The sequence below is a fragment of the Parasteatoda tepidariorum genome, chromosome 3 (assembly GCF_043381705.1).
Source record: "Parasteatoda tepidariorum isolate YZ-2023 chromosome 3, CAS_Ptep_4.0, whole genome shotgun sequence".
Lineage (NCBI taxonomy): Eukaryota > Metazoa > Arthropoda > Arachnida > Araneae > Theridiidae > Parasteatoda > Parasteatoda tepidariorum.
The window spans coordinates 50,002,951-50,029,931 of NC_092206.1; the positions used below are offsets into that span (position 1 = coordinate 50,002,951).

Below are 26,981 nucleotides of genomic sequence, written 5' to 3' on the forward strand. Positions count from 1 at the left end.
TTAATGAAATACGTAATACAACATAAATTATTATGAATCTTTTTGAAAGAAATATCAAAATAATAAAAATCTATAGAATCAACATATACATGTAATCTCAAAGTAGTATGTTTTTACAATTAAATATGTATATTGTCTGTAAATTTGTTTTTACTTGTAATAAAATTTACTACAGTGGTATTTATTTATTTACTAATTTTACACAAATTTATAAATTGAGATGCAACTTCATGAATACTTCAGGGTCCACGGGTCCTGAAAAATTTCGAAGGAAACTTTTCTCTTTTCCATTTTTAAGCACTGATTTTATGATAAATCCATGTNGTTCAGCAGTGGGATACTCGGCAGATCCCTGTTCATTTCGATTTTGGAATCTAAACGACGTAAATCACGGCGAAACTAAGTGAAACTTTTTACTGCGTCATAATTTTCAAAACCACGCTCTGCTACCAACTGTAGTCCGTGGATCGAGATTCAGACAGAAAGTAAAAGTTTATTAACAAAAAGCAAACAAACACATACAAATTTAAAAAGAACGCCATCTGGCGGCATAAAAAGAAAAAGACTTCGTAGCTATCCTTCCCAGGGAATGACAACAACTTGTAATAAAATTCACTGCAGTGGTATTTATTTATTTATTAATTTTACACAAATTTATAAATTGAGATGCAACTTCATGAATACTTCAGGGTCCACGGGTCCTGAAAAATTTCGAAGGAAACTTTTCTTTTTTCCATTTTTAAGCACTGATTTTATGGTAAATCCATGTAGTTTTTTAACAATTGTTGAAGGAATTCGGGTACTGATATCCCGATTATTTTCAATAAGTTGTTATCACGACAGGTTAATTTCGAATTACACATTTGAATAATTTCTTTAACTTTTTTGGCAGTTATACCCATTGATTTCTAACTGATTTTTATAACGAAACTATTAATTCATTAATCTTGAGTCGCGCATAGGAGTAATCCCCTTTCTTACTTCGATCACGTTGTTCCGATTTTACATCGATTTCAACATAAATTTGAAAGTTTTTAATTTCAATTCCGCAGTTATTTCTATAGATTTCTACATGATTTTTCAAATTCCTGTTTTTTTAAAACACGATATATAACAAAACGCGAAATCAAATATTTAAGGAATACGCGATGGTGCGAAGATAAAGGAAAATAGGATTTTATGATTGTTGATGGTTGTTGAGGAGGATGATCTGAAGAAATGCTATCACAATTCTGATCCTTTGCAGAGAATGGCACCCCCACTTTGGTAGCCCGGCGACCTGCGCACGAAGTGAAGCACTTCATGGTTAAACAGTTTAACGAAGACCAACACGCACACCCTTGGTCCCATCGCAGGTTGATCAAAGTGGTCACCCATTCGCACTCTGACCGCAGTGATGTTTGACACCGGTGATCTGCGGGACACAGAAAATCAATATCAACGGCGAACAGTTAGAAATGCTCCAGAAAAAGAGTGGTATTCTAATTAAACAGTAGAAGAATATCGGAGATTGCCCAGGAATGATGCTAATAGGTTTTGACGCGCAAGAGAGCGTCGTAGCCTAACGTAGTGAGCATCATTGCGTGCTAGACGGAATTAACTCATCTAATCAGTGTGAGTGAGTAAGACGATCTTGGCTTGTGAAGCAATCCAAAGGAAACTGCGAAAGCAGTTTTAGTGATCAGTGAACGTTAGCGAGCAGGGGATGGCGCCTCCTAGTATTTATAAATTCTTAAAAGTCGCGTTCATGAAATTGTAAAGGCCATTCATACTGGATAAGATTTTTTTCACTTGCAAACGGTAGCCTGATTGGCGAGTTTTCCCGGGTAAATGTCTCTTACCAATCCGTTTTCATTTTAATGCACTTCCCCCCCCCACACCTGCTGTCAAAATCGTATCCAGTGAGAATGGAATAAATATATAAATTATGTACTTTCCTTTCTTATTTCCGTCCCACAGTGGACTGATCATTAAGACACGTTTCCCAGCAGATCACCGAAGTCAAGCATCACTGGCTGCGGTCAGTGTGCGGGTGGGTGACCACTTGGATCAGTCTGCGTAGGGACCGAGGGTGCGCGGTGCTGGTCCTCGTTAAACTGTTCTGCTGTAAAGTGCTCGACTTCGCCTGCAGGTAGTCGGGCTACCGAAGCGGGGTGCCAACCCCTCTGCGGAGGATCAAAATTGTTTTGGCATGTCTTCGGATCAGCCTCAGGGATGTTTCCTAGACCGTCGCCAATAGCCCATTGTGCAGCTCTAGTGCGACGTAAATGAACAAATCAATCAATCAAATTCTTATTTCCGTCCCGCAGTGGACTAATCATTCAGACACGGTTCCCAGCAGATCACTGAAGTCAAGCATCACTGGCTGCGGCCAGTGTGCGGGTGGGTGACCACTTGGATCAGTCTACGTAGGGACCGAGGGTGCGCGGTGTTGGTCCTCGTTAAACTGTCCTCAAAGTGCTCGACTTCACGTGCAGGTCATTGGGCTACCGGAGTGGGGGTGCATCTCCTCTGCAGAGCATCAAAATTGTGATGGCATGTCTTCAGATCACCCTCAGAAATGTTTCCCAGACCATCGCCAGTAGCCCATTGTTTAGCTCTAGTGCGACGTGAATGAATTGCAACAACAGCAACTTCCTTATTTCCTTCGAAAATTTCAAGCATGCAGACAGGAACCAAATTGGCGAGTTTTTTGCGGTTTTCGTCAAATATTTCAACAATGAAGCTAGAGCACTCGTATTTTCGAACTCGCACGCGCGAATTTTATACATGTAGTGAAAATTATCCTTTCTTAACTATTATTCATTAAAATCTACTTGAGTAAGACAGAAATAGGTAGTTAGCAGCGTATGAATTTATCTCAGCAGCTTAAAATAACGGAGTGTCTATTGCACCGATTATCGGCGCAGTAAAATTCATTTTGCTATCTTACCGATCAAATTTTTAACCAATCATAGAGCGTATCTGTCCACNATTGTTAAGAATGCAGATAAAAATATAATATTACTGCCTTATTTTTTTCTCATTTTCTAACAAAGAAAAAGAATCTTTTTTTTATTGATAAATATAAAAGGATCATATTTATTAAAGTAAAAATGACTGCTATGCAAGGAGCATTATCAGCGGCTGAAAGATCTATGCGATCTGTGTTTGGTTTGTATTTCTTTAGAACAAATTCTATTTCAATAATTTAGATATTAAACAGATATTAAATTGAAGTTAGAATTGTTACTCATTTTGTTATTCAACTATTATTTTAATTTGGAATTGCTTGCAATTACCTATAGAATTTTTTTTTTCTTTTTGCATTATAGGATCCGAAGAATAAAGTACTCTTATTTATTCTTTTTTCTATTAGCTTTATTTCTATTTTACTATGTGTTTGATTTTTTGTAGAGTTAAGTTTCTAATTATTTCGAGGACAAATTATTTATTGTAATATTTTGTAACCAAAATAGGATTTTTGTATGTACATTGCTATATGTATATTGCTATATTTCTATTATATTGAAAGATAAACTTGTCAAAAATTTATAAGAAGTTTTGTTCTAGTGGGGAACATTCCATATGAAGCCACTGAAGAACAATTAAAAGATATATTTGCTGAAGTGGGTCCTGTCGTAAGCTTTAGGTGATTATATATTATGATTTTTATGTAATTTTCACCCCTTTCTCAATTTTGTGTAACTAGCATGCAATTAAATTTATAATTTTGTGTTACTAGAATGTTTCTTTAACTGCTGTGCACATGTTGTTGAATCAAAAGTGATGTTATGCGTTCTCTAAAATTGACCTTCAAATAAAATCTTTTCACTAAATATGGTAGTTTTCAGCTAAAACTAACAAATTTGAAGACAAATGAGTCTCCTTTTTGCTTATTTTAAGAACAGAGTTTTTCTTTAAACTTTTGTATCAATAAAATGTGTGTATAAGTTTTACACCTTAAATAAACTGTTTTAAGACAATTTATATTAGTTTCGTTAATTTTACCTTGATGTGTCGATTTCTTATGTTTCTCTTATTTCGTAAATAGAATAAAATTAACTTTAAACTAAATTAAGTTTTTGTTTTTAAGATTAGAAAAGTTTACTCTGAACTTTTAACATACATTCTGTATTGTTATAAAATTTATTTTTTTAAAAATTGAAGTCAGTATTTAGTAGTTAGTGTGCATTTTTATTTCATAACATATTTCACACTTCTTTTTACTCAAATTTGAGCCTCTTTTCCATAATTTCCAATATGGTTTGTGTAACTTTGTATGTTATATTTTCACTATTGAAGTTGGTTTCCTACTCTTTTTAAAATGATTTGTTTTCAATTATTAAGTGATTTTCATCAATCTTAGTATTTATTTAGCTAATGTTTTTATATTACCGTGCTAATATTTTATATTATAATACTATATGTTATTATTATATTGTTTTACCATTTTATATTGTATTTTTATTATATATGGTAGGACTAGATGATGTTAGAAATTTTATATTGTGATACATTGTATGATAGACAATATAGCAATGTATCGCGCCATAACATAGGATCGGAATTTTTTTTAAAAATCAAGGCTGCACTATCCGAAATTTTAAATCAATCAAAGATAAATAAATGAGAAAATCTATAACAAAGAAAATTGTTAATTGAAAAAAAAAAAGCAAATTCTTCTATAACATCCATAGCATTGCTTTATTTTTTTCAATTAAAATAATAAAGATGGATTGACTTAAGACTGATGCAAAAGCTTTGTTTTATTATTATTTTTAAATTAAAAATGACTTAAGATTTATTATTTTAAAAATAATAAAATTCTAAAAAAATATTTTACTTACATGCATTAAAAAAGAAGAGTAATTGTACATTTGTAAGGCAATTTTTAAATCATTTGCTGAACAAAAACTTGCTTTTGAACCATTAGACTTTCTTTTACTTATTTATTTAAAATAATAATGTTGTATTGACTAATGACCAAATGTAATAAATGTCAAAACAAGAGTAAGTTTTGTTTTCTTTCTTTATTATTATTTATTTAATTTATTTATAAGGTATTATTTATTTAATTTATTTATTATTAATCTTTTTAAGAATTTTTTTTTGTTGAAAATAAAATTGTATCGTTTAAAATAAAATAAAAAATGATTAAAAATCTGGTGAATTTTTTTAATTTATAATTTCTTTTCATTAACAGATTGAGTTCAGAACAAAAATTCAGGATGAAAATAAGTCAAAATAATCGATCGCAAAGTAACAATTGGCCTACTAAAATGAATTTACAAATAACAATGAATCTCAGGAGACAAAAAAAAAAGAAGGGCAAAAAGTCATGAAACAATGCGCAATGATCGCTAGGTAGAAGTCCCACTGAAACTAATTTACAAAAAACTTTATCCCGACTAAATAAATTGCATATCGACTGCAAACTGATATAGGTCTCGCTGAAAATAATCTTCAAGAAGCGTAAAGTCCCCAGGGGAAAAAGGGTGCATAAAGAAAATTTCTACATTTCAGCGCTAATCCATGCATAAAATCGTGAAATTCCTTGCATAAATTCCATTTGCTATATGCAGTGTTTTCATCTCAGAAAAAAAATGGGTGAGAATTTCTCACCCTTTCTCAAAAACAGGGTGAGATTTCAAAAAGTTAAGTGAGATTTCAAAAATTAAAAAAAAAAAAAAAACGCAAAGAAACTAGAAAAAAAAATAATTTCTTTAATTATGATGCATTTTTAACATCTAATTTTTAAAGCATTGAATATTTTTGCTTCATCATCATATGGAAAATGTTCTACATCTACTTTTTCATTCAGCTATTCTCATTAGGTTGCTCAAATGCGCATTTGTTTCGTTTTGATCGCTTCTACCCACATTTGTTTCATTTTCATTCGTCCGTTTCGGAGTAGAAAATATTGGCTTTACAAGGTATTTGTCCATCTTACATTAACGAGCAAAAACTTTTAACGTCTTACATGAAGAAACCTTACCTACGGTAAACACGTGGTTGCAGAGAAATGCGTTCTGAAAGAGGTTCCGTGGTTCGGAAGGATGGTGTTCTGTTGTTCTTAAAGGTTCTGAACAATACTGGTAAATAGGGAAGCTAGATAATGGGACAGATGTTGAAAATAATAAAAGATCCAGGAAGAAAAGTGAAACGGATTTTATTCTAAATGGCGCAAAAGAGAAATTTTTTTCAAAATGCGAGAAATTCGCGAATTTAGAAATTTTTTAATAGAATGCGCGAATTTCTCGCGGTAATCATTTTTTAATGCGAGAATATAAAAAAATATGCGAGATTCTCGCGTTCTCGCGCTGTAGTGAAAACACTGCTATATGTCATTCAACATCACAAAATAAATATTGTTTTTGTAGCAAGACGAAATTAATATCTTCGCAGCTAGACTAAATTGTCTTCGTCAGGGTGGTAACAGCATTAGCATATGCAGAGATGACAAAAATATTACAATTAAGACAGTATTAAAGCTTTAAAAAATTAATTTTAAATCAGTCCTGTGAGATATTTTCTTCGGCTACTGTAGTAAATTTTAAAATATTAGTATATATATAACTTGGTATGTTTATGATCTTACTTTATAAGAAATAATTAATGATATTTTTTGCATTACAAACAAAATATTTTTAAAATTTGAGTAATATTAGGTTCAATGCCAAAAGAAAAATACTTAATCTTCTTCAGAACTTTTTAGATTAACAAATTAATTTTATATTACTATTTTTAAAGTCTGTTACCATTATCTTTCTTTGAAAAGTATATTGCGAAATTTAGTAAAAATTGCGAGGGACATATAAAATATAAAAAGCTTTAAAACAATATACAAAAATATTACCTGATTTATTATTTTCAAATATTAGGCTTATTTACACATTTTAAGTTCTGGCTCTTTAATCTTAAAATTTGAAAATTATGTGTAACCTAGTAAAATTTTCTGCACAAAAACAAGATAAATTATTTGTTTATAATTGATTGATATATCTAAAGAAAGATAATTTTTTAAACTTATATGGATTATCTTCTTTAATGTAAGCTTTTTATGAGCATTTAGTTTTCCTTTAAAATTGCTATAATCAAGCATTTTTTTTCCTTTAAAAAAAAAAAATTTCAGATTAGTGTATGATCGAGAAACAGGAAAACCAAAAGGCTATGGATTTTGTGAATATAAAGATCAAGAAATGGCTCTCAGTGCTATGCGTAATTTGAATGGTTATGAACTTAATGGCAGAGCTCTTCGTGTTGATAATGCTGCTAGTGAAAAAAGTAAAGAAGAATTAAAAAGTAAGCATTTTAGGTATCATTAGTCATCTTTGGACTTAGTTCTTCTTTCTAGATTTATTGATCTTTAATTGTAATATTAAAAATTTTTCTTTTTTCTAGATTTGCAAGCATCATTAGGTGGCCCACCGGTTGAGGTAAATTCAGGTTTTTATTTTTCATTTAAAAATTTACTTTTTTTACTTGAGTCCCATTTTTTTGTTGTTGTTTTAAAACCTTTTTGCTTTGTATTGTATAGTTTTTTTTCTTCTTCAAAACTATTGTGTAGGAAGGAATTTATTTAAAGTGTTAAACTGCAAGATAAAGTAAATCAAAGTTAACTGAGCGAAGCAATTAACACAACATATTATTTTGTCTATTTAAAATGTTTCTAACTAAAACATATTTCTTGCAAAAAATTTTAAGTAAAAATGACTTTTTATAATATTTTTCTTTTTTTTTTTGTCAAACAGGAAAATGATTTTCTTTATTTTAAGTTGTCTTAATATGAACACTTTAAATATCAATGTTGTTTTGAGCAATTAGATTTATAAACTAAAACCCTCTATTTTTGACTAAAACCATCTCTTTGCCCATGCCCAAATCAGAGATATTTTTACCTTTCAGACATTTAAATGCAACTGAACTGAATGAAATTCTCTCATGTTTTTTATTCTATTTATTAACATGCTGTTTACTAACCTTGTTAAATTAAAGCTCACTTTGCACTAAATATTGACTTTCTTTTTTAAATTTATTTAAAAAAAATCTTAATATCTTTCTGTTATACAATAGTACCAAAAAATCTCTTAAAAATACAGAAGCATATGCAAAAATGAATTTTATACTAGTTTATCTTAAAATATTATAAATAATATTTTCTGTTATAATCTTTTTTTATAGTTAGGAATACTATAAAATGGGGTTGTAATATTACACAATAAATAATAAACAATAAAATAATTTTTATTTGCTTCTACTCATTTCTAGAATTATCGAATTAAAATTGTTTTAGTTACAGCTGAAATTGCATTTCTATGGAATTAGTACTTAATAAAGCAAGCTTGACAACTGGTTTTGTGAGAGCGGCTATCGGACAGTAAACAAATTATGTTATTATACAGTGTTTTCACTACAGCGCGAGAACGTGAGAATCTCGCATATTTTTTTCTTTTCTCACATTAAAAAATTATTACCACGAGAAATTCCCGCATTCTATAAATCAATTTCAAAATTTGCGAATTTCTCGCATTTTGGAAAAAGCTTCGAATTATGTCATTTAGAATAAAATCTGTTTCACTTTTCTACCTGGATCTTCATTATTTTCAACACTTGCCCCGTTATCTAGCTTCCCTATTTACCAGTAGGCATTGTTCAGAACCTATTCGAACAACAGAACACAACCCCTCCGAACCACGGAACCCCTTTCAGAACACATTTCTCTGCAACCACGTGTTTACTGTAGGTATGGTTTTTTATGTAAATTCAAATTTTTTTATGCACTAATGTAAGATGGACAAATACCTAGTAAAGGCAAAATCTTCTATGATGATGCAGCAAAAATAGTCAATGCTTTAAAAAATAGAAGACGTTAAAATGTATTATAACAAAAGACATTTTTTTTCCAAGTCTATTTGTATTTTTTCAGTTTTTAGAAATCTCACTTAACTTTCTGAAATCTCACCCTGTTTTTGAGAAAGGGTGAGAAATTCTCACCCATTTTTTTTCTATGATGAAAACACTGTTATATAACTTTTTTGCAATTTGTGAGTTCTCTAATTTGGGTACTTCAATTTTTTTTCTGCATTAATATTTAACAGCATCTACTTCTATTTATAATATGAACATATAATGTCACCTTGTGCCAGAAATTGTAGATTTGAAAAAGTTTCTGAACATTGTCATAAATATCTGAAGGTCGGGAGTGAATGAAAAATCGCTTTAGCATGCCAGTTATTCGGCTGGGAGATGAGAGTTTCCTGTTGGCATGTGACAGTCCGTACGAAAAGGTTGAGTTAATTTAATTCATTGTACACGGAGCAATATATATGTTAGTTTTCATACGCCTATTCTTTTTTTTGTGGTTATAATCTACTTTGATCCAAAAAACAAAAATAATTTTTTTATCGCATTCCTCACCTAATTTTGAAGAAATTTTTTTGTTAAGAGTTAGTTAAGTTTTTGCTTTATTATTTTTTTATATTTAAAACTTATCAATCTCCTTACAATATTTTCTTTCGGAGATGTTTCTCGAAAAAATTTTATTTTTAAAATTTTTCTTGTGAAGTAAATTTAAGTATTAATACTTTTAAATTCATTATTTTTAACCATTTTGTTTATTAGAGCCCTTATGGCCCTGAAATATCTGGAGATCAAGCTCCTGATGCAATAGCAAAAATCATGAGTAGTCTTCCTCCAGAACAGTTGTATGAACTTATGATTCAAATGAAGGTAAGTTTTGAAGAAAAAAAAATGCTTTTTTCCTCTATAGTTGAATTTTTTGATTATTTCTTAAAATGTATTTGGTTTTATTTTATTTATAAGGTTTGCATTGAAAATAATCCCAACGAAGCTCGTATTTTATTAATGCAAAATCCACAACTGTGTTATGCTTTATTACAAGCTCAGGTTATTATGAAGCTAGTTGATCCCATTCAAGCAAAAGTAAGTTTTTTCTTATAAAACTCTATTTTCTTCATTTTTTGACGATAATTTATGTATAAAATTTCAATCCCTTTTTCCTTGTATTTTTTCTTAGTACTGAAAATAATAAAAAAAGTTATTTTTTTGGTAAACTTGAAATTTAAACAGTTACATTGAAAGAAGAGGGGAGAAATTTAAACTTCTGTTTAATTAAAGAAAAAGTAATTAGGATTTGCACCACACAACAATAAAACTTTAGTGGTCCAATAGGACCATCTTGGTATTTATTTAGTGGTTCAGAAAACTTAATATAGTAGACAAACTTGAAAAAAAAATTCAACTTCACAGTTGCATAATTGATGTTATGGTATACATCAAAAATTCTTTATTGTTATCTATAACACCCTAAAACTAATTAGGTCTATTTCCCCATAATGAATATTTATTAAAATTACTTGAAAAAAAGGTAATATTAATAAATAGGTTCAACTTAGAACTTAAAAGGCAGAGATCAGATAAATGTATAAACAGAGAAAGTAATAGCTAACAAAATGTTTATTAAAATTTAATTTTATAAGAATTATAAAATTTTAAATAAGTAAATTAAAAAAAGAGCAAAAAATATTTAATCATACCATCGATGATAAAAATATCATTAATGAGTAATTATACTATCAGTACATGAATGCAAAGCGCAGCACAACATGTAGATTTGAAGTTCCAACTTTTAATTTATAAAATTTTGAAATTTGAATACCACGCTTAGGACAATAAAATTAGTGCAACATATTTCTTTTAAATGCTTGGAATTCAATGCAGAAAACTATTTTTCTTTATTATTTTGTCAATTCCAAACATATTTTAAGGCCAAAAATTTGTCGCCCCTGCATATGATTTTAGTAACATTTGTAGATCCTTTGATGACAATTGTCGCCATGTTCACACACTTGCATGAACCCTAGTAGTAATAATATTTGCTGTATATGTTGAAAATCAGCTCAGTATAGTTGTTTCATATTTATAATATGTTTCAATATCTTTTTAATTTGATCAGTGAAACTTTTAACATTTCATAAATATTGATTTAGATATTTAGGAAATATTTATGATCTATAAAAAATTCTACTAATCAAGAAAAATTTTTTATTTTACCTTTTAGGAGTCATATTATTTGATCATGTTTTAACTTTATTTTTATTCTTATTTCAGACTATGCTACATGCTCAGAACCCCTTTACTTTATCAGCATCTGCACTGTTGCCAACACCTGAAGGGAAAACTAATGCTACACAAGCACCAACAGTAAATAACAAACATATATACATATTTTTTTAGCTGAAAATAGCTTTTGAATTAGCATTTAATTTTTTTTATTATTTTATAAAAAAATGTTTTTGCTTGTTAAATAATTCTTCTAATTTTTTTTTAGCATTCTGCCTTTTCAACTCCACAGTACTTAAAAGTATTTCCATTTTATTTTTATTGTATAGATGTTTAAGAATTTTGTGTAATTGTATCGTTTTATATAGCATTGTTTTTTTTAATATAATTGTTTAGAATTTGTCTTTTGTTTATATTTCCTCATTATAGTTTTTGCTAGTTTTAACATGTTTTACAACTCTTGGATCAAGGGTTGAGAAAAACTTGATACAATGAAACATAATCTACTAATTTTTTCCTAGTCACAATATTGAATGTGCAAAAATGTGATTAGTGCACACTTTTAGTCTTGTGTTTTCTCTGCCTAATAAATTTTTTCAAAAAATTTCTAATCAATATCATTATACAGTAGAGCGCCGATTATCCGAACCCTTATTATCCGAACGTCCAATTATCCAAACTGTGTTCGAATTCTTTATTTTTTTTTTTTAAAGTTTAGTTTACTTTTTAACTTATTGACAATTTTTCCAAATTTAGAAGAATAAATAACATCCACTACATCTGAAGACCATATTTAATTTACAACTTTTTTCAGCAGTTTTCTTATAGTAGCCATACGTACATGTATTGTTATACAGTTAAACCTACATACTCCTTTAGCCCTCTTCAACTGAAAATTATCTTCAAAGAATGCGAGCTTCATTTTAACAATCTATAATAGTTGGAATGTGGAAGGTGTTTATGAATATATAAGTGTTGAAGCTCTACAATTGGGGGATGGGTAGTTGTCACCTATGTTTAATGATTAGTGATTATAGTGCTTGGAATCTTAAATCTTGGAATAAAATTCTTAACAGAAAAAAAAACGAAACTGAAGTTTTGGAATCAGTAGATCTTTCGGGTGAAAAGAAGCCAGGTTATACAGCAGACGAAATAAAAGACTGGTGTCGAGACACTGAAAATGACTCAGGATTTCAAATTTTAAATGATTAAATTGTAGCTGAAATATTTTGAATCAAAATCGGAACTCCACAGTGGAAGAAGTAGGTGGTCAAGTTCAAGATAGTTAACCTTCTCGTATAGAAGCATGCAATTCATTAGATATTGCAATGAATTGGCTAGAAGGTTAAAATGAAGTTGATCCAGTTCAGTTGATTTATTTAAAAAGAAAAAGGGATATAGCTGCACAAAAAGAGCATCTTCTTTGAAACAAAAGTCTTTGCTGGATATCTTTTGCAATGGGAAATAAAGAAAATGTGGTAAGATCAGTAATTGACAAAAAAATTATAGAAAAGCTGAAATATGTTAAAAATAATTCAAATTGAAAAAAAAAAAGTTTAAAAAAAAAATTGAAAAATTGAAAGAAAAAAAAGGTTTTAAACATACCAGAGCTATTTTAGATAGTACTGACAGTCCTAAGCCTAGAAAAAGTGTGAAGGAAAGTTAGTGCATGAATAATAATAATTTAAACTAGATTTTAAACAACTTTCCAATTATCTGAACCACGTTCGGTGCCGAGCGGCTCGGATAATCGACGCTCTACTGTGCTTGAAAAATAATAAAAAGTAAAGGTTCTCATGTATCACTAGGGCCTTGGTATATGACACAGAATGAAACACTCCAAACAATGCGAGAAAAATTTGATTATCAGTCAGCTAAATAAAAGTACAGATATTTTAGTTCTAGATTAAAAATAGATGTAAAATTTTGAGATCTTTTTCTATTGAAATTTTTGCTATTGATGTTCGTTGTATAGGAAGTTCTTAAACATAATTGTAAACAGTTCGACTTCTAGAGGTTTTCATTGTAACCTTGTAAAATCACTTGGTGTCGTATCAACACTTAACAAAATTTTCATGGTACTGAAAATGATGTGAAATATCTTTATTTTTTTGTTTACTTCCCTTCAGAAAATTTTAGTGCAAAAGCAAAGGGCGGAAGATTGATGTATTTATAAATTTCTTTTTCAGCTTGGCTTTTGAAATTGATTTCACTTTCAATTCTAAAATAAAAATATTCTACTATTATTTTCTTTACATGCTTTTTTTTATTTTATTGTTGTTTTGCTATTGCTAAAAGTTTTTGAACTTGCAATTTTCTTAATTAGCTTTACAGAGCTCAAAGCTTTAGAAGTCTCTGTCAAAACTAATATCATCAATTAGAACTTTAAAATGCCCTCATTTATCCCGTTAAACATTTGATTGTATATTATTTAAACTTTCAATGCAATTCTTGTGAAATTGTGTATTTTTTTTATATTAAGCATTTGTTCAGCTTCCATAAAAGTGAGTTTCTCTATTGGATTAGGTTTTTTTTTTTTTTAAAATTGATAATTTTATTTTGTTTAAAAGCTATGTTTATTTCTAAATTGCAACCTTTTTTTTCAAATGCACGTTTTTTTAAAGACTGTATTTTTTGATTTTCCTTCCTACTTCGATTAGTAATCAATTACAAAACCTATGTCATAACTAAGTACTATAGATGCTCATGAACCTTAAAAAAGAGATTTCTTTTTACAATATAATTTTTATAATAATTCAATTAAAGCGTGTAAAAATTTTTGCCAACATTATGCTCTCATATATTACTCAATTTAGCTGTTGTATCATAATAATAAAAATAACACTAGGTTTCTTTAACATTAGACATAGATTAATGCTTTGCATTTTAATCAATGTTACCACTACAATTTGAATTTTGATGCCTAAAAAAACAAAATCAAGCTAGAGTTTCAATCTGAAACCACAGAAGTTACATTAAATTATTATTGCAAAGGAAATACGTTAAAATATAAAACAAATGTTTACTGCTAATATATTGAAATACTAAAAGAAAAGGAAAGGAGTCTATATTAATAGATGACACATTAATGTTACTTTTTATTTAAATGTTATAGTAGAGTGCGTCCCCTCAAAAAAAAATATATATATATCTTTAATAACTTTTTATCTAATGATTGAATGATTGTATCTTCACATACTAGAGACTCAATCTTAATGACTTTAGGATCTAACTTTAAATATGCAATTTAATTTGTGCAGACTTTATTTTAATTTAAAAAATCAGACATGAAAACATACTTTTTCTCACAGAAAATCTCTGTTAATAATTGAATAAAGAAATTTTTTTTTGCAAAATTCTAAAACTTGTTTATCTAAAGATATCATGCAATTTTATTATTATTATTTTTAAATGATTATTTGCTATTTTTTTTTATTTGATTTACTTATAGCTAGAAAAATAATAAATTATAAGACTTATAAATTTTCACACCAATTTAATATACATAAATTCAAATAATAAAATTCAATGATTGTAAGGAAGTAATCAAATAGCTCTTGAAAAGATTAAAAATATGTATGATTAAAAATAAGATTTCATTTAAATGGTGAAACACTCTAAAAGCGAACTTAACACTAAGGGGCCTGAACTTTTGACTGCTCTCCTGCGCAAACAATAGGATTAATGTTTTCCATATTGCAACTACTTTCCCTATTTTGAATATCAAAGAATCCAAATGTGTAAAAAAGAAAAGAAGGTGTATGTTTATTCAAAGAAAGTAAGATTTTGTGTTTGATTTTGTAGCTTAAAGCATTGTCTATACAAATTATATTGCATATAATTTGTATAGGTTAGACTTTTAAACTAGTAAGACTTAGTTCTAGTGAAAAAATCTTATTAAATCCCAATTTATTCAGGGTTTTTGTATTTTATTTCAAGACTTTAATTTTATGAAATTAAACGAGGCCAAAATCTTGTAAGAATGTAAAAAACTTGCTAAAATATTTGCTTTTTTTTTTCTCTTTCTCTCTCTAGTGATAGATTATTCCAATATAGGATTTTAATGTTCAGTTATAATCAAATTTGTAGTTAAATTTTATTACATGATTAAAATTATAAATATTTAAAGTGAATGCATAATATATTTATTCATAGTAAATCATCAAAAGTTTAGCATATAAAAAGTGAATGTATAATAAATTTTGTCCAAAACAAGATGAATACAAAATAAGGCTCTCTAAAATTTTCTTTTGTTTTTTAGATATTAAGATTTTTTCTAATGTTTTCTTTTATAACTTTTACTCCTAGAATGTTCCTGGTATAAATGAAGGTCCTCAATTTGCACCAGGTACTTACTTTTACTCATTTATAAATGTGTTCTATATATCTTTTGTGTTTCATATGTTTTATTGAAATATTTTAAATAATTCATGTGGAAAAAGTATGATGACTAATATTTATATTTATGAATAAATTTAGAAAGATGACAAGCTATCTGAACACAAATGACAAGTAATCCAATTAATAATTGCTTGTTTGCATTAATTTGGACTGTCAGAGAAAATTAATACTTGAATTTTTTTTTTACATTAAAATATACCTAATTTAGTTATGGGATAATCAATCAAATCTAATGTCTTAGACTTCTAGATGTTTGATATCTTATAAAAATGTGTTAAAATAAAGTAATTGTAAACAAAAGCTACAATTTTATTTTTAAAAAATATTGGGAAAAAAAACTCTTTACTTTTTTACAAACAAGTGTATGAGAAGAAATCCTATTGACTGATTTAGTGTTTTATCTTGTTTGTAGAAACTTTTTCATTTTGCCATTGACTTTTATTTTATCTCTTCTATTAATTTATGCAACTTTATTTTAATTTTAAAACATAATACTGAAAGATTTCCTTTGTGTCGATAAAAATTTAATAGCCTTTATATGCAATGGCATATTCTTATTATTGTAACTGAATAAAGTTTAATGTATTAAGAAATTTGAAATTTTCTGGTTAAATTTTTGAATTCAACTCTTCTTTCTTTCTGAAATATTTAAATTTTAAAAATTAAAATTTTAAATAAACTAAGGTATTAAAAATATCTTAATTTTTTGTTTTTCCTTTGTTTGATTTCAATTTTACTTACTACATTTAAGTCTAACTTTTTTGCAACATTCTCTCCGTCATTATAGCTTAGCAGTGTTGAGAAGTTACAACATTTGATAATGTGCCAAGAAACTACAGTTTTTTAGCAACTGTGTTTGATAAATTTTTTTTAAGAGGTGGAAATGTAGATGTTCACATACATTTTACATATGACATGTTTACATAACATATTTAACTTTTAGATTTTTTTTAACATTCATGGACTTTTTGCTAGGTATTTGTGAAAAAAATTCGTACAGTATCCTCTATTATTTGAAGTACTCTGTATTATTAATCTCTTTTAGTGATAAGTTTTAACATCTGTTTGATTTTCTCAATCTTAAAAGTCTTATCTAAAATAAAAATAAAATTTGGACCCATGATATTTTGACGATGAAATTTTCATAATAGGAAAACACTAATATTATGCTAATTGTGTTATTAAATTTTTGTATTTTAATCCAATTTTCTACTGTTTATTGCTTATTACAAACTTTATGTGATTTATGAAACTCATATCTGGAAATTGTTTTGTTTTTTGGCCCCTTGATTGCCCATTATTTTCAAAAACTTTTTTTTAACTATTTGTTTCTTTATCCCTTTTAGCTATACCTATGGATGCACCTGGCTCTTCACCTATACCTCCTAATACTGCAGCTGGTCCTCAAAGGCCACCTCCTCATAATGTGTCACCTGCAAGACCATCTTTGCTACCAGCTCCTGCTGCTGGACCAAATCAATATCCTGATAGAGGTTAGTTTAAATGTGCTAAAACTTAATGTACATTATACTTAAATGTTTTCCATATTTGAAAAAGGAACTTCTGTTCTTAATTTTAAAAAAAAACGGTTCCAATTGATCACATCATTTTTATATTATTTTTCAGCCATTAGCACATTTTTTCCCCTTCAAATCCCGATGTTATTTCAACACGTTAATTTTTAATTTGAGTCATCCTTTTTGACATGCAATGATTCTATCATAAATCCACATCTTTTACTGATTGTTTATCTTTTTTTTTATCTATTTCCGCAAGGTTTTTTTTCTTTCTAGTTCTGCCAATTTTAGTATGATGTTTATTCAACAAATGAATTTGAGTTATCACTTTTCGTTATGCTTGGTTTGCAATGATGTAGTACACTCCCTCCATTCTTCAATCGCTTTTTTTCAGTTATTATCATTTTATCGCCCATTTCCACGGTTTTTGAAAAGCTGATGTTTTTAATATGATGTTATGACTGACATGTGTAGAATGACTGTGTGGTTAACAATATTATCACTTTTAACCACGCGGTTCGTCATTCTGTCATAAATCCGCATCGTTTTCCGATTGTTTTCCCTCCAGTTTTTTTTTTTAAACCATTTTTTTTTTGTTCTTTGTGCCGTTTTCATATGATTTTTCAAATTCGGAAGCAACTAATTTGATGTTAAATGTCACGCAAGGCTCGAATTTGACATGCTTGGTTTGCAATGATTCCTTTTATTCATTTAGGTATGCATTTCACTATTCTTATATCTTCCTCAACGAATCTTGAACAACATAATTGAAAAGCTCAAACCCATTTTTTCAATCAATCCTCATGAAGCTCTTATTTCTGAATACATTTGAGTCGGTTTTATCAGAAATTGAGAGAAAAGAAATTATCAATTTAATTACACACCAAAAAGTATAATATTTTTTAAATGTTGTATATCCCGGAGTTTAAAGAGCCGCAGTAAAGTAGTATTTAGAAACCAAATGATTTGTTATTCAGTTTGTAGCATAGAGAAAAATGTCATAATCTTAGCTGTGAATTAATTTCTTTCCTTTTTTTTATAATTATTTATTTAATAGTTCGTTATTTTATTTATTAAAAGGATAGTTAAGTATAAAATATTTAAATCCATAATATATTGGATGAAAAAATTAACATGTTATTAAAATATTAATAACAAAATACTCAAAGTTTTTATTGAAAAAATTAATTACATTCTGATATATATGCTAAATTTTACAAAGGTTCCCTGCTTTTTACCTTCGCCTTTTGGAATTAGACAAATCTATTTTATAAGAAGTTTATATTCAATATTCAACCACATTTACTGAATTTATCACTTTCTTTGTTTTTGGAATAATAAATAAGTGAAATAATTAAAAGTTCTAGTGGTTTTTAATAAGTAAAAATTATTTCACTTTGGCCATAGCAATCCTATAAACTAGGTAAACTTGATGTCTACAGGTATCATTAGTGTAATCAGTATAAAACTTATAAAAGTTACTTTCAACATCATTTATTAGTAAAGATTGGATGCTTAACACTACAAGAAATATTTCTATATTTTTGAAATTATTTTTTAAAAGTATTACATGCATTATATTTAACTCTTAATAAATTTTATTTATGAATGTGCTAATTCAACACGTGCAATTAAAACAAAATAATTTAAATCAGGAGACATATATATAAAGTTTTTCTGATAACAGAGCTGAACCAATTTCAAATCTTAAGATCTTATAATTATTTAAATATGTGATACTACTGTTAAAATTTTTTTAAATCTAATTTTTAGGTATGAATCCTCGATCACTTGGCGATCACGATCTGAGGCAGATGCCCATGGTTGACAGAGATATGCGTGGTCCTCCAGTGATGGGTGGAGATAAAGATATGAGACATCAAGCGGTTGATGAGGACTTTAGAGGAATGGGTGGGCCTGGAAGAATGCCTGATAATCGTTACTCTAATAATCCTGGCATGCCTCATGGTGACATTCGAAATATGCCTTCCAGCGACATGCGCAACATGCCTCCTGGTGACATGCGAGGTAGAAGCGCTGCACATCCAGGAGACATGCGCAACATGCCACCTGGAGATATGAGAAATATGCCATCTAATGACATGCATCGGATGCCACAAAGTAGAGGTATGCCGTCTCATGACCCTCATCCATCAGCTGGTGGACGAAATATGCCTCCTATGGACTCTCGAAATATTCCCAACCCTGGTGGTCGTAATATACCTCCTGTAGATGCTCGTGGTATGCCTATGGGGGATCATGGTAATAGAGGACCCCATTTCGATAGACCAATGGGTCCAGGGCGAATGGATGATCACATACCTCCTATGAATCCTAATGCAGCTACTGCTCGGCCCCTTCAGGTAAAGCTATTTCTTAAGCTATGTGTTCATTAATTAGTTACATTTTATGTTCATTGATGTAATTAATTTCATGGTGCAGCAAATATCAGAGTTCGTAATTGTTCTCATATTTCTTATTTTCCTTATAAAAATAATTTATGCTTATTTATCTTGATCTTTAGCTATTTGTCCAAATATTCCTGACTTTTGTATGTGTTCAAAATATCCAGTTTACTAAAAATACAAATTTTAAGAATAAAAATTTAAGAATTTAAAGATTTTCAAAAATTTTGCATTATTAAATTTTTATGTTGATAAATTCATAGTTTGTCATATAATTATTTATTATTTTAAGCAATTGCAGTAATAAATTTTGTAGATGGTTTTTTGTAGTTTCAAAATTATTGACTTGATTCCTTCATCCGATTTTAAAAATTAAAAATTCCAGTCAAAAATACAGTAATCATATCATAAAATAAATTTTGTAGATGGTTTTTTGTAGTTTCAAAATTATTGACTTGTTTCCTTCATCCGATTTTAAAAATTAAAAATTCCAGTCAATAATACAGTAATCATATCATAAAACTCTTAAATGTTGAATTGAGGGATTATCCTCTGAATTACTTTTGTGAAAAAATGTTTAGCCACATATTCACTCTTTGAGAATATTAAAATCATACATTGAAATTATTTAATAGAGGAAGTCTTGGATTCTACTACAAGTTTTAGTAAAATAACAGGTATAAGGGAACACTAATTTATACATGAATTAATTTAACTATAATTATAATACACAAATTAAATATACTGTGTATTTTAATTATAGTTATAATACATAGTATATTTATTGATCTCAAACTGCTATTAGTTGTTCTGTATTCCACATTAATAAAATTATATTGGTAACTGTTAAAACTTTCTGTTGCAAAAATTAAAAATAGTTAATTTTATTTCTCCTTTTTGATAAAATTTGCAATTATATATTTCAAATTCATGAGTTTTGATTAATAATTTAACTTACCTTTTTAGGTCTGTCGTTTACCTTTTTTAAAAATATATGTATACTGTTCTAAAAATATCCTGACGTTCTTTGGTCCACTACAATTCCTATACAGGGTGATTCTAAAAAGATGGGGAAAATTTTACGAAATGATAGTACACACCCAGACAAACAATTTTTATCAAAGAATGCAGGGTCGAAAACAAAACCCAAAACCGCTATAGGGCGTCGAAGTTTATGTTCTTGTATGAGGCAAAAACACACAAAGAACGATGAAATTAAGTTATAAAAGCAAATTTAATGGCTTGTGATTACACTAAGTGCTCAAAACAGTGGCCGGCAGCGGCTATGCTGGTACAACGGCGAAGAAAAGATAGGCGAACTTTCCCTGCAGCGGCCTAAAGCTTGGCGACAAAAAACGTAGCGCAGTATCTCGCAATAGGAGTGGAGCTTTCTCGTTTGCATGAAAAAACTTTCCACATGTGCCAGCACTTTTGCGTTTTGTTTACGACCATGCATTCTTTGATTAAAATTGTTTGTCTGGGTGTGTACTATCACTTCCTAAAATTTTCCCCATCTTTTTAGAATCACCCTGTATATATAAAGAAAAGTCTTTCTTTAACTCTTATATTTATTCTCAATTATCTACATCTCAAAAGTTTTTGCGGTTAATGATATGATTGAAGACAGATAGTTTGCTTTATTCACACAATGAAGACTGTTGATTCTTAATTCTTTGTATGAATTCATTGTAAAGCTTTTATATAATTTTATATTTAAATTATATATACCAGATAGTGGAACACCCTATTTTACTTTGAACCAGCATTTAAAAGCACATGAAGCGGAATAACTATATGAGGGTAAAAAAAAAAAATTATGTATATTTTTAAACATTGACACTTACGATATGAATTATAAAAAAAAAACATTTCAATCTTTGCGTGTTTTTAGATACAATTTCAAAAATGTCGATTTCAATATTTACTATTATTTGCATGTTTGCTTAATGGTTTATGCTTTGCAACTTAAGATTTGTTATATCTATATCCCTTGATATTATTTGCTTATTTTGATCGCTTTCGTCGATATCATTGGGAGCAGGCATTAAATTTAGATATTGAATCAATTGAAAAGTAATAGGACATATTTGCAGTTGATGTAGACGTCATCGAATCTGGAAGATCTTCAGATGCAATTAACCCCCCTAGAAGCTTCAATGAACTCATTTGTAATGTATTTGAGTCCATAGTGTCCAATGCTGTGTAAATCAAATTCAGAGCTTAAAGAACATTTATTTTTGCTTTAGAAACATCATGCAGGCAAACAAAATCAAGAAAAAGAAATAATTTCTCAACTAGTTGTTTAGTGTGTTCTTAAATGATTGGATACATACAACGATTCAAAGGTTCAGATTTGCTGGAGAAAATTCCACTCGCAACTTTTACAATTTAAGCTCCCATACTTCCTTTCCTCTCTCACAGACAAAGGAAAATAAGATAGAATGTGAAAAGAGCTACAAAAAGCTAATAAACAAGCCTTTTTTTTTTTTGAAAGGAAGAGAAAAGTTAGGAAAAGTTTGTGCGAACATTGAAGAGATAAAATGATTTTGATCAGTTAGAAAGACTTGTAAAGCAGGATTTTTTCAAAAAGAGTAACATAAAATCCTGGATAATTTAATGTTATCGGTATAGTCAATTTTCACAGACCAGCAGAAAATGACGTAGGAAGCAAGATAATGTTTAAAATGAACAATGTAAAACTGGGGCTCCATTGTATATCTATGTAAGCAATTTTCTATAAGTAAGATCTCACCAGCCAACAATATTTTAATTAATTAATGTTTTAGAATCCCAGATTAAATGCTGTTGGTGGTAACTCTCCTGCAGTTGGTGGGGCATCTCCAAGTCCTGCTTCATCATCCCGCTCTAATAATCAGGCATTAGCTGCAGCAGCTGCTGCTATAGCGCCTCACGACCAAGAAAAGGTAATATTATTTCCCAAATTTTTATGATAGACTTATTTGATAGTGTAATTCATAAATATTCATAGTTAATAGTGTATTTCATAAATTATTTTTTAGTTGCATTTTTTTCTTCTTAATTTTCGTCACTTTTATTATCAATAATGAAATTAAAACATTTTTTGTAATTATATATACCACAGCAGAGTCTGACTTAGAAAAATATATATTTAATTTCAAAATTAAAAGTAACATTCACAATTTTAAAGTTCGTGTTCTTAGGTAAAATATTTTTTTAATATAAATTATAGTTTTTCCATTAACAATCAGATAGGAAATTGTTTACCATTTCCCAGCTTTAAGCCTATTTTTTAAAAGATATGAATAAGAAAATTTCACAATCTATTTTTAAACTAAATTTTCTAATTTTATCTTATTTAATATAAATATTTATATATATATGTGTGTTATATAGGCTGCTTTAATAATGCAAGTTCTGCAACTTTCGGATCAGCAGATAGCCATGCTTCCTCCAGAACAAAGGCAAAGCATTTTGATATTAAAAGAACAAATTGCTCGCAGTACTCAAGCATCCTAATTTTTTGCTCTTTTTCAAGTAATTGTAGTAAAACACAGTTTTATTCTATATTTTGTAATAAACATATGAGCCTATGTATATTTGTTTCTCAATTTTTCTATTCTCTAAATGTGTGAATTAAAAGCATTTATTATTAAAAAAAATGACCTGTCAAAAAAAGTATTCTAACTTGGTTAATAAAATATTTTATACTACAAGTGTAATTTTTTAATTGATTAAGTTGTCTATAACGCTATCGCAGGAATATGTTTAGTGTTATTTAGTTTGTTCAATTGCTGATTTCTTTTAATTTCCATGGAATTTTTTTCAAACTGCAGAGTTCAGAAAAATCTTTTAACCGTCTAATTTATATTCAAATTAGAATTGTATTCAGGTTTACAAAACAGTTTTGTTTTTGTTTACTTTTTGAAGTCCTGTCTTAAGACTTCTCAAGGATTGTGACTGGGTAAAAAGTTCATCTTCAGCACCGTGGCAGAATCGCAGTGACACGGCGACATTGTCGCAGAACGTTACAGAGTTCTCACAGAAAGAATTTTCCTTTAGAAAGTAAAATTTTGGTTTTCTTTTCTGCAAAAAGTTTAACATTTTTTTTTCTTCTATAATTATATTTAAAAGATGCCTTTTTCGCGCTTCGGAGGGGAAAGAGATGCTCAAAATTTTCGATTCTTATTTGAGAAGAATGAAAAATAAAAAACATTGAAGCAAAAAATTAAAAAATTTCTTTTCTGCAAAAATGTTTCAAGGATTTTTTTCCTCCACAATTATATTCAATAGATGTCTTTTTCATGCATCAGAGGGGATGAAATACTCGTGATTTTTTAATTCTTATTTGGAAGGAAAAAAATTGCTTTTCCTTTCTTTCACGGATTTTACGATTTAAATTTTTTTATTTTTTTTTATGTGATGATGATTTACAAAATGCGAAAAAATAAATAATTTGTGTGTTTTCCTCTTACAAAATATGAGAATATTGCCCATGATATTAGAATAAAAAAATATTACTTAATCATTTAAAAAAATACATACAATTTTATTACATCCAAATAGGCTTTTTTTGTAAATACAGAGTTTCTGTTTCATTAAATTTAAAAATTTAATTAATAACATGTACATTAATTATTATTAATAGTTTCTTGCAGAAGGATATTAGTGCTAGAGTGGTTTGTCGCAGAAAGCCTAAAAAAATTCTTCAGATAAATGGTGCAACCCTGAAACTCTTAAGTAATCTTTCATGTTTTTTTTTTTTTTTTGAATTTTTTTTACAAAACAACTTATTGTTTGAAATTGTTCAACTTCTTCGTATGGAGTACATATTGATATTTATGCTTGGTGCCATGAAGCCACTTTTGACTCCTATGCCATTAAATTCCACTTTCAGCAGAAATAGCAGTAAGACTCACTTTTGCAAAGGAAAGTTTACATTAAAATTGCTCTAACTCAGTTGAAATAATGAATAGTTTGAAAAAATTAGCTAGATGTGGGAAATATGGTGATATAACTTATAACAGGGCTTGAAAAAACTCAGAAATTTTACCAGTCCCCGAGGACGGCTTTTCCAACAATGTACCCATCGTCCTTTGAAACTAACCCGTAGCTTCTAAATAAATAAAAATATAATTTTCTTTTATTTATTACAAACATTTATATAAATTGCAATATGAATTAGTAGTTACTAGGATTACATTATACAGGTTACTAATAGTAACCTAGTATGTCTTTCTTTTATGAAATCATTTATTTCTTTTATAAAATAATTTAAATGACAAAGGTCAAGTTATCTGGAATGTCAATTTATCCGAGGGTACTGCGTTCTTTTAAATGAATCAAATATGACGTTTTCCAGTTCCACAATCAAGTCAATGATTTACAGAGATTTCTGCATAAAAATCTGAAAGGGGTTTTCCATTTTGGTAGATGTTCATAATTGCGTTTAACGCTTCTTGATTAAGACCAGTACGTAATGTGTTTTTTTGTAAGTTCATTCCTGAAATGCCCCNAAAACAACTTATTGTTTGAAATTGTTCAACTTCTTCGTATGGAGTACATATTGATATTTATGCTTGGTGCCATGAAGCCACTTTTGACTCCTATGCCATTAAATTCCACTTTCAGCAGAAATAGCAGTAAGACTCACTTTTGCAAAGGAAAGTTTACATTAAAATTGCTCTAACTCAGTTGAAATAATGAATAGTTTGAAAAAATTAGCTAGATGTGGGAAATATGGTGATATAACTTATAACAGGGCTCGAAAAAACTCAGAAATTTTACCAGTCCCCGAGAACGGCTTTTCCAACAATGTACCCGTCCTCCTTTGAAACTAACCCGTAGCTTCTAAATAAATAAAAATATAATTTTCTCTTATTTATTACAAACATTTATATAAATTGCACAATGAATTAGTAGTTACTAGGATTACATTATACAGTAATAAAAGAAATACCAGGTTACTAATAGTAACCTAGTATGTCTTTCTTTTATGAAATCATTTATTTCTTTTATGAAATAATTTAAATGACAAAGGTTAAGTTATCTGGAATGTCAATTTATCCGAGGGTACTGCGTTCTTTTCTTTTAAATGAATCAAATATGACGTTTGCCAGTTCCACAATCAAGTCAATGATTTACAGAGATTTCTGCATAAAAATCTGAAAGGGGTTTTCCATTTTGGTAGATGTTCATAATTGCGTTTAACGCTTCTTAATTAAGACCAGTACGTAATGTGTTTTTTTGTAAGTTCATTCCTGAAATGCCCCGCTGCAGTACTCCCAGTCAAAGAAAACATCAATTCCACCATGCGCAGTATGTTGCTGTATTTCTAGATTATAGGGTCATTTTAGAAGTGAGGCGCTAGACTCTTGTAAGATTACAAAAATCAATGTATCACGAACATTAACGGGAAAATGGCCGTCTGCGCGGACGTCGGATTGGAGAAATTCGTATTCCGCGGGGAATTTTTGAATGCCGCGGGCGGGCTGTTTTTCGAGCCCTGACTTATAAATATGTAAAACTATAAGTTGTTAATAACTTGAAATATTTATGATAAATAGTAACAATTTCGAGCTTAAATATTTTTTTCTAACTTAAGTGTATAATTAAGTGTCAAATATAATAATTAGAAATACTACTGCTTATTTTTAAAAAAAATGCATGCATAGTCTTTGTACCTCTTGTCCTTAACAAGATGAACTGAACAGTCTTCAGTTGCCGCTTGCTGTACCCACTAAGTGTCAAAACGAAAAAGGACATTCTAACGCTAGGTTGCTATACCGTGAGTACATAAAATTAGTGCAAATATTTACTTATATTTCATATATTCTGGACTTATTTTGACAAATAATCTACACTTTAAATAGAACTATGAAACTGAGAAATGCACACTTTAGAACTGAATTCTCTATATTATGTATTTTAAGTCCTTTTTATTCATTCCATCCTGAGTAATTCCTATAACATTTAACCAAATATAAAAGATATTTACAGAAAAGATAGCTGGATTAAGTAAAAAAGATAATTTAGCAAATGCAGTAAGACAAAGTGACATACAGAAAAGATTTCTTGCTGTCTATGCCTATCACATGTTCCCAGGTTAAAAACTGTTAGTTTTTATATTAAGAGCTTTCCAATTGTCCTTAAAAGTTCTCTCTATTTTTATATTAATTTATTCATTTTGTTTTCCTTGTTTTTTTTTGCTACTTTTTGAAGTTTATAGTTTTGTAAATCAAAGGGAAAATTCTATGTTATGATCTAAGCAGAGTATTTTTCTATAGTGAGCAAATATAATTAATTTTTTTTTGCAGCAGCTAAATTTTCAATAATGAACAAAAATTGATGTGAATAACATTTTGAATACTTTCTGCAAATGTTTGGGTATTAATGAGAAAAAATGAAAGTAACCAATGTCGTTTTAGATCTAAAATGTCACGACCGTAAGAACAAATTTTTCTCTATGCCAATAAAACTGAATGCACATTCCTATCTATTTTTCATGTTTAATGCAGGATAAATTTTTAGGGAAATAATTTAGGACCCATTGAAGTAGTCTTAAAATAAATATTATGTTCAAATTCAGCGCTTAAAATTCTATCTGAATAAATTT

The 26,981-nt window shown here is 28.8% G+C and overlaps 1 protein-coding gene across 2 annotated transcripts; it reads left to right on the forward strand.

Moving 5' to 3' along the window:
• The first annotated feature begins 2,708 nt into the window (after positions 1 to 2,708).
• Positions 2,709 to 23,082, forward strand: LOC107455385 (cleavage stimulation factor subunit 2 CstF64). 2 transcript variants are annotated; one of them, XM_016072924.3, is made up of 14 exons: positions 2,843 to 2,881; positions 2,958 to 3,153; positions 3,553 to 3,631; positions 7,115 to 7,284; positions 7,384 to 7,418; positions 9,604 to 9,711; positions 9,805 to 9,924; positions 11,113 to 11,205; positions 11,333 to 11,365; positions 15,373 to 15,412; positions 16,812 to 16,958; positions 18,756 to 19,345; positions 22,174 to 22,311; positions 22,763 to 23,082. In XM_016072924.3, exons 2-14 carry the CDS (start codon positions 3,096 to 3,098, stop codon positions 22,883 to 22,885), a joined length of 1,734 nt encoding a protein of 577 aa, XP_015928410.1. In that variant the 5' UTR covers positions 2,843 to 2,881; positions 2,958 to 3,095; the 3' UTR covers positions 22,886 to 23,082. The 2 variants fall into 2 exon arrangements, with proteins under 2 accessions (XP_015928411.1, XP_015928410.1); XM_016072925.3 differs by lacking the exon at positions 11,333 to 11,365 and having other exon boundaries at positions 2,709 to 2,881.
• Positions 23,083 to 26,981: the final 3,899 nt, after the last annotated feature.